At 45.4% G+C, this 12,601-nt stretch overlaps 1 protein-coding gene across 1 annotated transcript in view; it reads right to left on the reverse strand.

Moving 5' to 3' along the window:
• LOC129832809 (voltage-dependent T-type calcium channel subunit alpha-1I-like) overlaps positions 1–12,601 on the reverse strand; it is a 288,049-nt gene that overhangs the window by 46,709 nt on the left and 228,739 nt on the right. The window contains exon 21 of the mRNA XM_055896813.1: positions 3,365–3,543. Within this exon, the coding sequence (XP_055752788.1) occupies positions 3,365–3,543 (179 nt within the window). The remainder of the gene's footprint in view (positions 1–3,364; positions 3,544–12,601) is intronic.

A 12,601-nucleotide genomic window follows, 5' to 3' on the forward strand; every position in this document is an offset into this window, starting at 1 on the left:
GTGCAGTGTGTCTGTAGTATGTCCTCCTTACCTGAGGGGGTGCAGTGTGTCTGTAGTATGTCCTACCTACCTGAGGGGGTGCAGTGTGTCTGTAGTATGTCCTACCTACCTGAGGGGATGCAGTGTGTCTGTAGTATGTCCTACCTACCTGAGGGGGTGCAGTGTGTCTGTAGTATGTCCTACCTACCTGAGGGGGTGCAGTGTGTCTGTAGTATGTCCTACCTACCTGAGGGGGTGCAGTGTGTCTGTAGTATGTCCTACCTACCTGAGGGGGTGCAGTGTGTCTGTAGTATGTCCTACCTACCTGAGGGGGTGCAGTGTGTCTGTAGTATGTCCTACCTACCTGAGGGGGTGCAGTGTGTCTGTAGTATGTCCTACCTACCTGAGGGGGTGCAGTGTGTCTGTAGTATGTCCTACCTACCTGAGGGGGTGAAGTGTGTCTGTAGTATGTCCTCCCTACCTGAGGGGGTGCAGTGTGTCTGTAGTATGTCCTACCTACCTGAGGGGGTGAAGTGTGTCTGTAGTATGTCCTCCCTACCTGAGGGGGTGCAGTGTGTCTGTAGTGTGTCCTACCTACCTGAGGGGGTGCAGTGTGTCTGTAGTGTGTCCTACCTACCTGAGGGGGTGAAGTGTGTCTGTAGTGTGTCCTACCTACCTGAGGGGGTGCAGTGTGTCTGTAGTATGTCCTACCTACCTGAGGGGGTGCAGTGTGTCTGTAGTATGTCCTACCTACCTGAGGGGGTGCAGTGTGTCTGTAGTATGTCCTCCCTACCTGAGGGGGTGCAGTGTATCTGTAGTATGTCCTACCTACCTGAGGGGGTGAAGTGTGTCTGTAGTGTGTCCTACCTACCTGAGGGGGTGAAGTGTGTCTGTAGTGTGTCCTACCTACCTGAGGGGGTGAAGTGTGTCTGTTGTGTGTCCTACCTACCTGAGGGGGTGCAGTGTGTCTGTAGTATGTCCTCCTTACCTGAGGGGGTGCAGTGTGTCTGTAGTATGTCCTACCTACCTGAGGGGGTGCAGTGTGTCTGTAGTATGTCCTCCCTACCTGAGGGGGTGCAGTGTATCTGTAGTATGTCCTACCTACCTGAGGGGGTGCAGTGTGTCTGTAGTGTGTCCTACCTACCTGAGGGGATGCAGTGTGTCTGTAGTATGTTCTCCCTCCCTGAGGGGGTGCAGTGTGTCTGTAGTATGTCCTACCTACCTGAGGGGGTGAAGTGTGTCTGTAGTGTGTCCTACCTACCTGAGGGGGTGAAGTGTGTCTGTAGTGTGTCCTACCTACCTGAGGGGGTGAAGTGTGTCTGTAGTGTGTCCTACCTACCTGAGGGGGTGAAGTGTGTCTGTAGTGTGTCCTACCTACCTGAGGGGGTGCAGTGTGTCTGTAGTGTGACCTACCTACCTGAGGGGGTGAAGTGTGTCTGTAGTATGTCCTCCCTACCTGAGGGGGTGCAGTGTGTCTGTAGTGTGTCCTACCTACCTGAGGGGATGCAGTGTGTCTGTAGTATGTCCTCCCTACCTGAGGGGGTGAAGTGTGTCTGTAGTATGTCCTACCTACCTGAGGGGGTGCAGTGTGTCTGTAGTATGTCCTACCTACCTGAGGGGGTGCAGTGTGTCTGTAGTATGTCCTCCTTACCTGAGGGGGTGAAGTGTGTCTGTAGTGTGTCCTACCTACCTGAGGGGGTGCAGTGTGTCTGTAGTGTGTCCTACATACCTGAAGGGGTTCAGTGTGTCTGTAGTATGTCCTACCTACCTGAGGGGGTGCAGTGTGTCTGTAGTATGTCCTGTGTCTGTAGTATGTCCTCCTTAACTGAGGGGGTGCAGTGTGTCTGTAGTATGTCCTACCTACCTGAGGGGATGCAGTGCTTCTGTTGTATGCCCTCCCTACCTGAGGGGGTGCAGTGTGTCTGTAGTATGTCCTCCCTACCTGAGGGGGTGAAGTGTGTCTGTAGTATGCCCTCCCTACCTGAGGGGGTGCAGTGTGTCTGTAGTATGTCCTACCTACCTGAGGGGATGCAGTGTGTCTGTAGTATGTCCTCCTTACCTGAAGAGGTGCAGTGTGTCTGTAGTATGTCCTCCCTACCTGAGGGGGTGAAGTGTGTCTGTAGTATGTCCTACCTACCTGAGGGGGTGCAGTGTGTCTGTAGTATGTCCTCCCTACCTGAGGGGGTGCAGTGTGTCTGTAGTATGCCCTCCCTACCTGAAGAGGTGCAGTGTGTCTGTAGTATGTCCTCCCTACCTGAGGGGGTGCAGTGTGTCTGTAGTATGCCCTCCCTACCTGAGGGGGTGCAGTGTGTCTGTAGTATGTCCTCCCTACCTGAGGGGGTGCAGTGTGTCTGTAGTATGTCCTCCCTACCTGAAGGGGTGCAGTGTGTCTGTAGTATGTCCTACCTACCTGAGGGGGTGAAGTGTGTCTGTAGTATGTCCTCCCTACCTGAGGGGGTGCAGTGTGTCTGTAGTATGTCCTACCTACCTGAGGGGGTGAAGTGTGTCTGTAGTATGTCCTCCCTACCTGAGGGGGTGCAGTGTGTCTGTAGTGTGTCCTACCTACCTGAGGGGGTGCAGTGTGTCTGTAGTATGTCCTACCTACCTGAGGGGATGAAGTGTGTCTGTAGTATGTCCTCCCTACCTGAGGGGGTGCAGTGTGTCTGTAGTATGTCCTACCTACCTGAGGGGGTGAAGTGTGTCTGTAGTATGTCCTCCCTACCTGAGGGGGTGCAGTGTGTCTGTAGTATGTCCTCCCTACCTGAGGGGGTGCAGTGTGTCTGTAGTATGTCCTACCTACCTGAGGGGATGCAGTGTGTCTGTAGTATGTCCTACCTACCTGAGGGGGTGCAGTGTGTCTGTAGTATGTCCTCCCTACCTGAGGGGGTGCAGTGTATCTGTAGTATGTCCTACCTACCTGAAGGGGTGAAGTGTGTCTGTAGTATGTCCTACCTACCTGAGGGGATGCAGTGTGTCTGTAGTATGTCCTCCCTACCTGAGGGGGTGCAGTGTGTCTGTAGTATGTCCTACCTACCTGAGGGGATGCAGTGTGTCTGTAGTATGTCCTCCCTACCTGAGGGGGTGCAGTGTGTCTGTAGTATGTCCTACCTACCTGAGGGGATGTAGTGTGTCTGTAGTATGTCCTACCTACCTGAGGGGATGTAGTGTGTCTGTAGTATGTCCTACCTACCTGAGGGGATGCAGTGTGTCTGTAGTATGTCCTACCTACCTGAGGGGATGCAGTGTGTCTGTAGTATGTCCTACCTACCTGAGGGGATGTAGTGTGTCTGTAGTATGTCCTCCCTACCTGAGGGGGTGCAGTGTGTCTGTAGTATGTCCTACCTACCTGAGGGGGTGCAGTGTGTCTGTAGTATGTCCTACCTACCTGAGGGGGCGCAGTGTGCGGAGCAATCGGAGAACCCTCAGTACCCCCAGAATCTTAGCCCCGCCCGCCATTGACACCACAATGTCAATCAACGACACAAAGACCAGGAAGCCGTCCAACACGTTCCAGCTGCTTTTCAGATATGCCTGTTCCCCTATATACAGGCCCATAGACACCACCTATAGGGAGGAGGGTAGAGAGGGGCAGGAGGGGGAGGTTGTGAGAGGTATGTTATCAACAGATACAACCGGTGACCTATATACAGGCCCATAGACACCACCTATAGGGAGGGGGGTAGAGAGGGGCAGGAGGGGGAGGTTGTGAGAGGTATGTTATCAACAGATACACCCGGTGACCTATATACAGGCCCATAGACACCACCTATAGGGAGGGGGGTAGAGAGGGGCAGAAGGGGGAGGTTGTGAGAGGTATGTTATCAACAGATACACCCGGTGACCTATATACAGGCCCATAGACACCACCTATAGGGAGGGGGGTAGAGAGGGGCAGGAGGGAGAGGTTGTGAGAGGTATGTTATCAACAGATACACCCGGTGACCTATATACAGTCCCATAGACACCACCTATAGGGAGGGGGGTAGAGAGGGGCAGGAGGGGGAGTGAGGTATGTTATCAACAGGTACACCCGGTGACCTATATACAATCCCATAGTATAGGAAGAATTGAAAATGCCAGAATTACATTGAATAAAGTTGGTACAATTACAGAATTACTTTTGTTGCATAAGAGAGCAAGAGTCATGCATCATGTCAATGGGAGAGTTGTGCTAAAGTTCATGAGTTCCCCTTCACACATATCTCAGGTTAGGAGACTGGTCCCAGATTGACTAGAGGTCTCAGACACGGTTACATGGTGCATGAGAAATGGAGATAATGAGAGATACAGAGAAGAGAAACAGAGGGAGGTAGAGAGGGAGAGAGACACAGAGAGAGAGAGAGAGAGAGAGGGAGAGAGACACAGAGAGAGAGAGAGAGAGAGAGAGAGGGAGAGAGACACAGAGAGAGAGAGAGAGAGAGGGAGAGAGACACAGAGAGAGAGAGAGACACAGAGAGAGAGAGAGGTGGAGAGAGACACAGAGAGAGAGAGAGAGAGGTGGAGAGAAAAGGAGGGAGTCGTCAGCAGCTGCAGGTCACAGGAGTCTTTGTGTTGAAATCTATAGACACTAACGAGACGTGTGACAGAAAGTGACTCACACACACTATAGAACTGCCTCGAGGATAACTATACACACACACACACACACACATGTGCATGCACAGACACACACACACATAAAAAGCACACACACACACACACACACACACACACACACACACACACACACACACACACACACACACACACACACACACACACACACACACACACACACACACACACACACACACACACACACACACACACACACACACACACACACACACACACCTGGATCACTGGATCATGAAATGGGCAACATCTCTGTGACACACACATCCACACCTGTTCACACACACACCTGCTCGTACTAGCTAGAGCCCGCTGGCAGACACTGACATTAATTGTCACAGTCACACTGGCTGCTGATGACACAGGGAGCTATTTATACACACACACACACACACTCACACTAGCTACTAGCACAAGGAAGTATCCATCACACACAAACAAACAGAGTGAACAGGGCATCTGACAGAGTGGTACAGTTCAAACTGCAGGTAGACACAGTAGGCTCTCTGACACAGTTGGACTAATGAAACCCTTGCCTTTGGGTTGTACAGAGTTGGTGGAACATCATCATCCAGGTCCCCATAACTTTCTTCTGTGATTCCTGTTACAAACCCACAACTATGTATCATGGATGCCAAGCAGTGGCATATTGGTATAGTTAGATTGAGTGGTACATTTTGGATGTGTGTGTACATTCAGGGGCAGTGGCTTCAGGAGATTGCAAGGCAGCAATGTGAATGAGTGATTACGAGGACATCGGATAAAAAAGGCCCATGATTTAAATATTTAAATTAAGCAACAGAGCAGAAATCCAATGCATATTATTACCATGATTATTATTATTATCATTATAGGCTCTGACTGACTGGCATTGAAGCCAAATGATCACTTAGTACGAGAGTAGAAAAGACTGCTGCGTATATACGGTACTGTATGACCATAATGATCATCTAATATAATGATCCTACTGCCTAGCCCTCGACTTTAAGCCTAATGACTGTACTGCCTATCCTCCTGAGAACCAGCAGTTCATTTGGTCCTCTCGAATGGACATTGGTTTCTGGGCCGCATCTCTAAGGCCATACATGCCACTGTGTTAGGTCCTGTTGTACCTTTGAGAGGACATTCTGGGCTTTTCCATGACATCATGTGTGGGAGTGTCACTTTGATACTGTTTTATTTATGGTTCCTCAAAATGGCTACCATCACAATTAGCATCATTTTTGTGAGTTTGATATTCAAGTTGTTTCTAATAGGTAAATATCTCAGGAATAGTTTGGTGAGTTTTCAGAGCAGTGTAATATTTTTTTTCACATTAAATAAGAGGTTGTTAATATATGTCATCTGCAGTGGACATCGGGATGTGACAACTAGGTTTTTAACCTACTGTCCCCATTTACATACAATAAAAAAATAAATACAAATACGTGACTTGTTTCAGGAAACTAGGTGTCACTACTTCATCGGAGAGGCATTTGAATGTTAACATTTATATTTTATCAAAATGTTTTTTGGGGCAGAAATACCTTCTGGAATATGTGAAATATAATGTGCCTTAATAACAAACTTATATTCCATCCGTAAATATAAATCATTAAATTATGAGCCTAGTTGGTTTATCCAAAGAAAAAGGCAGCAATCTTTTCGTTAGCCATGATTGGCTGAGATAATGGATGGGCTGGACATGCTGGGGGATGAGTTTGGATTGGTCTGCCATGTAGCATGTTTCTGTCTATAACGTGAGTATGTGTTGACAGTCCTTTTTACAGCGCCGTGTTTGAAAGATAAAACGTTAGCCATCGAGAACGACAAAAGTTTTGCTACTTTCTCAACAGCATTGATCCCCTGAATTTAGCAGGCGCTATCGACAGATCCGTTGGAACAAGTGATGGGCTACATTCTGCACACGCCATGGTCACTGTGATCCGGAGTGACTTGACACAACACTGACCAAACAAGATGTAGCTGCAAACAAAACAGAGTTAAATGGTTCCAGTCTGCCGTGAAGCGTTCATCCATGTATACAGGTAAGAGTCTAGCTACGTCTTCAGATATTATACATTTCTAATTTAGTCAGAAAGTCCTATTCATTGCAAATTAAAGCGTATTGTTAGCTAGCTAGCGAACGTTACGTGTCTGATCTGTGTAGTAATATTATTCAAATCAGGAATCCATTTTCATTGCTAGTTATAGCAAGAGTGATCCCCTGATGTGTAAAAGGTGACAGGCGTGTGTATACTATATCCTACTATCTAGCCCATGGTATATACTGAGGTCAAAATAACTCATGACAATAATGTATATACTGCCTATACTGACAAGAGCCCAGTGTGTACAGTACAGTGTATTAGGGTGATTGTTATATCTAAGCCTATAGCTGTGGCCAGGGGAAACAGAGACAGAGACTAATGATTATACTCCATACTGCCTATACTGACAAGAGCCCAGTGAGTCTGAATACATTGTATCTAAGCCTATAACCATGGCCTGGGGAGAGACAGACGTGCTTATACAGCCTATACTGACAGAAGCCCAGAGTGTGTATACTGTAGGGTGGCAGGTAGACTAGTGGTAAGAGCATTAGGCCAGTAACTGAAAGGTCGCTGGTTCAGATATCCAAGCCGACAAGATTAAAAATCATTTGATGTACCCTTGAGGAAGGCACTTAACCCCAATTTTCTCCAGGGGTGCCGTACTACTATGGCTGACGCTATAGAACAACACATTTCACTGCACCTATCTGGTGTATGTGACAATACATATATATATTCTTTACTACAGGCTATCTAGAGTAAGCCTATATGAATGGCCTAGTGAGAGGCTGACTGACTGACTAATTGACAAACAGGGGGTAATGTGATCAGGCCTAAAAGCAGAAGAAGGGAGACAGAGACATGAGGTGGTGTGTTCCACTCAGCCAGGGGCCTGACAAGGCCGTTGCTCCTCTGGTAGATTGGTCAATAATTGATTCGTTTGCATAATTGATGCCCCCTCTTGTGCCAGAACCCTCCGCAGAGAACAGAATGGAGGAATAGAGGGAGAGAGAGGGGAGGAGAGAGAGTGTGGAAAAGAATGAGAGAGAGAGAGGAAAGGAGAGAGAGATAAAGGGAGGAATAGAGAGACGGGTGAAAGAGATTGACGGCAACTGAAAGATTGACGGCAAATTAATGTCATTGCTTAATTGCTTGTCTTGAGTGCAATGGAGAGACTTCCAGGGAGAAAAGAAGGAGAGATTGAAGGAGGGAGGGAGGGAGGGAGGGAGCGAGCGAGGGAGAGAGAGAGAGGATTAAAAAAATCTTGGCACCGTTGATAGCCCATCCAACTACCTCATCCCCATACTGTTATTTATTTTTGCTCCTTTGCATCCCAGTATCTCTACATGCACATTCATCGTCTGCACATCTATCACTCCAGTGTTTATTTGCTAAATTGTAATTATTTCGCCACTTTGGCCTATTTATTGCCGTACCTCCCTAATCTTACTAAATTTGCACACACTGTATATATACGTTTTTTTCTATTGTGTTATTGACTGTACGCTTGTTTATTCCATGTGTAACTCTGTGTTGTTGTTTGTGTCGCACTGCTTTGCTTTATCTTGGCCAGGTCGCAGTTGTAAATGAGAACTTGTTCTCAACTAGCTTACCTGGTTAAATAAAGGTGAAATAAATACAAAATAAATAAAGATGAGCAAAAAATACTGTATAAAGTAATACAAATGCTGAGCTATATTCTGTGAATCTTCATTGAAAATGATTTAATTTTATATTAATAGCTCAGAGAAAAACATTTAGCTTAACAAGTACTGTAATAAAAAAAATCTCCCAAAGATAGGTGTCAAAATTATTGGCAGCACTGTTTTCAGTGCTTTGTGCACCCTCCCCTTGCGAGGATAACGGCACTTGGAGAACACATCGGGAGGGATCTTAGACCATTCTTCCATACAGAATCTTCTTTCCAGATCCTTGATATTCTTCGGTCTGCACTCATGGACTGCCCTCTTTAATTCAAACCACAGGTTTTCTATGAGGTTCAAGTCCGGAGACTGAGCTTGCCATTGCAAAATGTTGATTTTGTGGTCAGTTAGCCATTTCATTGTGGATTTTGATGTGTGCTTGGGGTCATTATCTTTCTGGAAGATCCCCTTACGGCCAAGTTTCAGCTTCCTGGCAGCGGCAAACAGATTTTGTGGCAAAAATGTCCTAGATGACCTTAACAAGGGCCCCAGGACCAGAGGAAGCAAAATAGCCCCTTAACATCAAAGATCCACCACCATATTTTACAGTAGGTATGAGGTTATTTTCTGCATATGAAGAGTTTATTTCCAAAACGCTATAAATCCACACATTTTTCACGTGTGTATAAAATATTACTGTCCTCAGATTTTAAATTCATAGATTTTAGATGTGTATTACAACTGGTTTTGTTGTGAAACTCTATAGATCCATTGTTTAGCAGGAATGGAATGTTCTTATCCTGTATATTTAACATATAAATTCAACACATCATAAATATAGCCTCATGCTGTAGTGTTTGGTTAGAAATAGGCCTCATTCCAAATGTCACCCTATTCCCTATATAGTGTGCTACTTTTGACCAGGGCCCAGATCTCATATTACTGTGTTGATTAATTTGATGTCACAAACGTATCATTTGTGCAGTTATTTACAAAAAAATGACACTATTTGTCACATTTGACTGTGTAAAACCTTGCAGTGCTACTTTTTTCTCTGCGAGTGAGATGGATATATCTAATTTTGCAACAAAATATGACTGTTTGTCTCTCTGAAATGAAAGCATATGGTGATAGGTTTCAAACAAATACATGTCTGTCATTTAACAACCCCATGCAATGATTAGATGGAGAAAAAAACACAATCTCTTTAGTAAGTTCTTAAAAAATTTTTTTTTACCAACATTTCTGAAAATGGATATATAGCGTTTTAGAATGAAACTCATATGCATCCTTCCTTCGGGGCCAAACCCACCACTGGTGTGACAGAGCCAAAGAGCTCTATTTTCATCTCATCTGGCATAGCACCTGGTTTCAATCCAAGTGCCAATGCCATTTAAAAAACTCCAGGCGTTCACATTCCTTGGTTGTTCTCAATCAAGGCTTTTTCATGGCAACACTTCCAAACAGCCTATTGGCTTGGAGGTGATGTCTAATTGTACATTTTGGAGACTTGGTGACCCCAAAACGTGAACAAGTTCTGTAATTCTCTAACTGTGGCCCTTGGACATTCATTTTGTCTTATGAACCGTCTTCCTCAATGTGCGTGGGGAAAAGATACACTTGGGCCTCTACCAGGCAAGTTTCCACTGTTCCAGTGGTTTTAAACTTCTTAATTGTTGTCCTAATAGTAGTAAGTGGTATATTTAAGCAATAATGCACAAGGGGTTTGTGTTATATGGCCAATATACCACGGCGAAGGGCTGTTCTTAAGCATGACGCAACGCGGAGTGCCTGGATAAAGCCCATAGCCGTGGCATATTGGCCATATACCACAAACCCCTAAAGGTGCATTATTGCTATTATAAACTGGTTACCAACAGCCGGAAAAATAAATGTTTTGTCATACCCACGCTATAACGTCTCATACCACGTCTTTCAGCCAATCAGCATTCAGGGCTCAAACCAGCCAGTTTATAATTTCTCTTTAGTTGTTTTTTGTACCGTTGCCTGATTTATGAAAGTCAACAACCACTTGTCTCTTTCCAAATGTAACTTCTTTGCCTTTCCCCATGGTGATTCAAGTTTACACTTTTTTTCACAACGTGCACAGGATACCACAGGTGAAAAGCAGTACAGTGACATTCTTACTGGCAAGCTCTTTCCCAACAGTGCAGTAATAAAGTAATACAAAAAAAAGAGATACGAGGTAAAGATAAAGAAATACCAGGATGCAAGTATACCGTGCATTCGGAAAGAATTCAGACCCCTTGACTTTTTCCACATTTTGTTACTTTACAGCTTTATTCTAAAATGGGTTAAATCACCCCCCCCCCCCCCCCCTCATCAATCTACACACAATACTCCATAATGAAAAAGCAAAAACAGGTTTTTAGACAAAATAAAAAAAACAGAAATACCTTATTTAAATAAGTATTCAGAACCTTTGATATGAGACTCGAAATTGAGCTCAGGTGCATCATGTTTCCATTGATTATCCTTGAGATGTTTCTACAACTTGATTGGAGTCCACTTGTGGTAAATTCAATTGATTGGACATGATTTGGAAAGGCACACACCTGTCTATATAAGGTCCCACAGTTGACAGTGCATGTCAGAGCAAAAACTAAGCCATGAGGTCAAAGGAATTGTCTGTAGAGCTCCGAGACAGGATTGCTTCGAGGCACAGATCTGGGGAAGGGTACTAAAAAATGTCTGCAGCATTGAAGGTCCCCAAGAACAGAGTGGCCTCCATCATTTTTAAATGGAAGAAGTTTGGAACCACCAAGACTCTTCCTAGAGCTGGCTGCCCCGCCAAACTGAGCTATCGAGGGAGAAGGGCATTGATCAGGGAGGTGACCAAGAAACCGATGGTCACTCTGACAGAGCTCCAGATTTCCTCTGTGGAGATGGGAGAACCTTCCAGAAGGACAACCATCTCTACAGCACTCCACCAATCAGGCCTTTACGGTAGAGTGGCCAAACGGAAGCCACTGCTCAGCAAAAGGCACATGACAGCCCGTTTGAAGTTTGCCAAAAAGCACCCAAAGGACTCAGACCATGAGAAACAAGATTCTCTGATCTGATGAAACCAAGATGAAACTCTTTTGCCTGAATGCCAAGCGTCACATCTGGAGGAAACCTAACACCATCCCTACGGTGAAGCATGGTGGGGGCAGCATCATGCTGTGGGGATGTTTTTCAGCGGCAGGGACAGGGAAACTAGTCAGGATCGAGGGAAAGATGAACGGAGCAAAGTACAGAGAGATTATTGATGAAAACCTGCTCCAGAGCGCCCAGGACCTCAGACTGGTGCAAAGGTTCACCTTCCAACAACCCTAAGCACACAGCCAAGGATACGCAGAAGTGGCTTCAGGACAAGTCTCTGAATGTCCTTGAGTGGCCCAGCCAGAGCCTGGACTTGAACCCGATTTCTGGAGAGACCTAAAAATAGCTGTGCAGCAACTCTCCCCTTCCAACCTGACAGAGCTTGAGAGGATCTGCAGAGAAGAATGGGAGAAACTCCCCAAATACAGGTGTGCCAAGCTTGTAGCGTCATACCCAAGAAGACTTGAGGCTGTAATCGCTGCCAAAGGTGCTTCAACAAAGTACTGAGTAAAGGGTCTGAATACTTATGTAAATGTCCTAATTCAAAATGTCTAAATACCTGTTTTTGCTTTGTCATTATGGGGTGTTGTGTGTAGCCTGATGAGGGAAAAAACGACTTAATTTATTTTTTAAATATGCTTTAAAGTTACAACATGTGGAAAAAGTCAAGGGGTCTGAATACTTTCTGAATGCACTGTACACAGAGCAAAAAGGCAAACTCAGCTCCATCATTCATTGAATCTGATGGCTCATTCATCACAAAACCCACTGATATTGCCAACTGCTTTAATGATTTTTTCACTGGCAAGATTTAGTCATGACATGCCAGCAACAAACACTGACACATCCAAGTATAACTCATCAAATTATGCAAGACAAGCATTGTAATTTTTAATTCTGCAACACGTTTTAGGGTGGCAAGGAATAAGCTAGACCTAAATATTACAAAAACTAAACACATTGTATGTGGAACAAATCATTCACTAAACCCTAACCCTCAACTAAAGTTTGTAATAAATCATGTAGAAATTGTGCAAGTTGAGGTAACTAAACTGCTTGGAGTAACCCTGGATTGTAAACTGTCATGGTCAAAACATGTTGATACAACAGTAGCTAAGATGGGGAGAAGTCTGTCCATAATAAAGCGCTTCTCTGCCTTCTTAAAACTTCTTGTCAATAGGGGGGCGCCATTTCGACTTTGAAAAAATTAGTTCCCAAATTAAACTG

The sequence above is a fragment of the Salvelinus fontinalis genome, chromosome 34 (genome assembly GCF_029448725.1).
Source record: "Salvelinus fontinalis isolate EN_2023a chromosome 34, ASM2944872v1, whole genome shotgun sequence".
NCBI classification, from domain to species: domain Eukaryota; kingdom Metazoa; phylum Chordata; class Actinopteri; order Salmoniformes; family Salmonidae; genus Salvelinus; species Salvelinus fontinalis.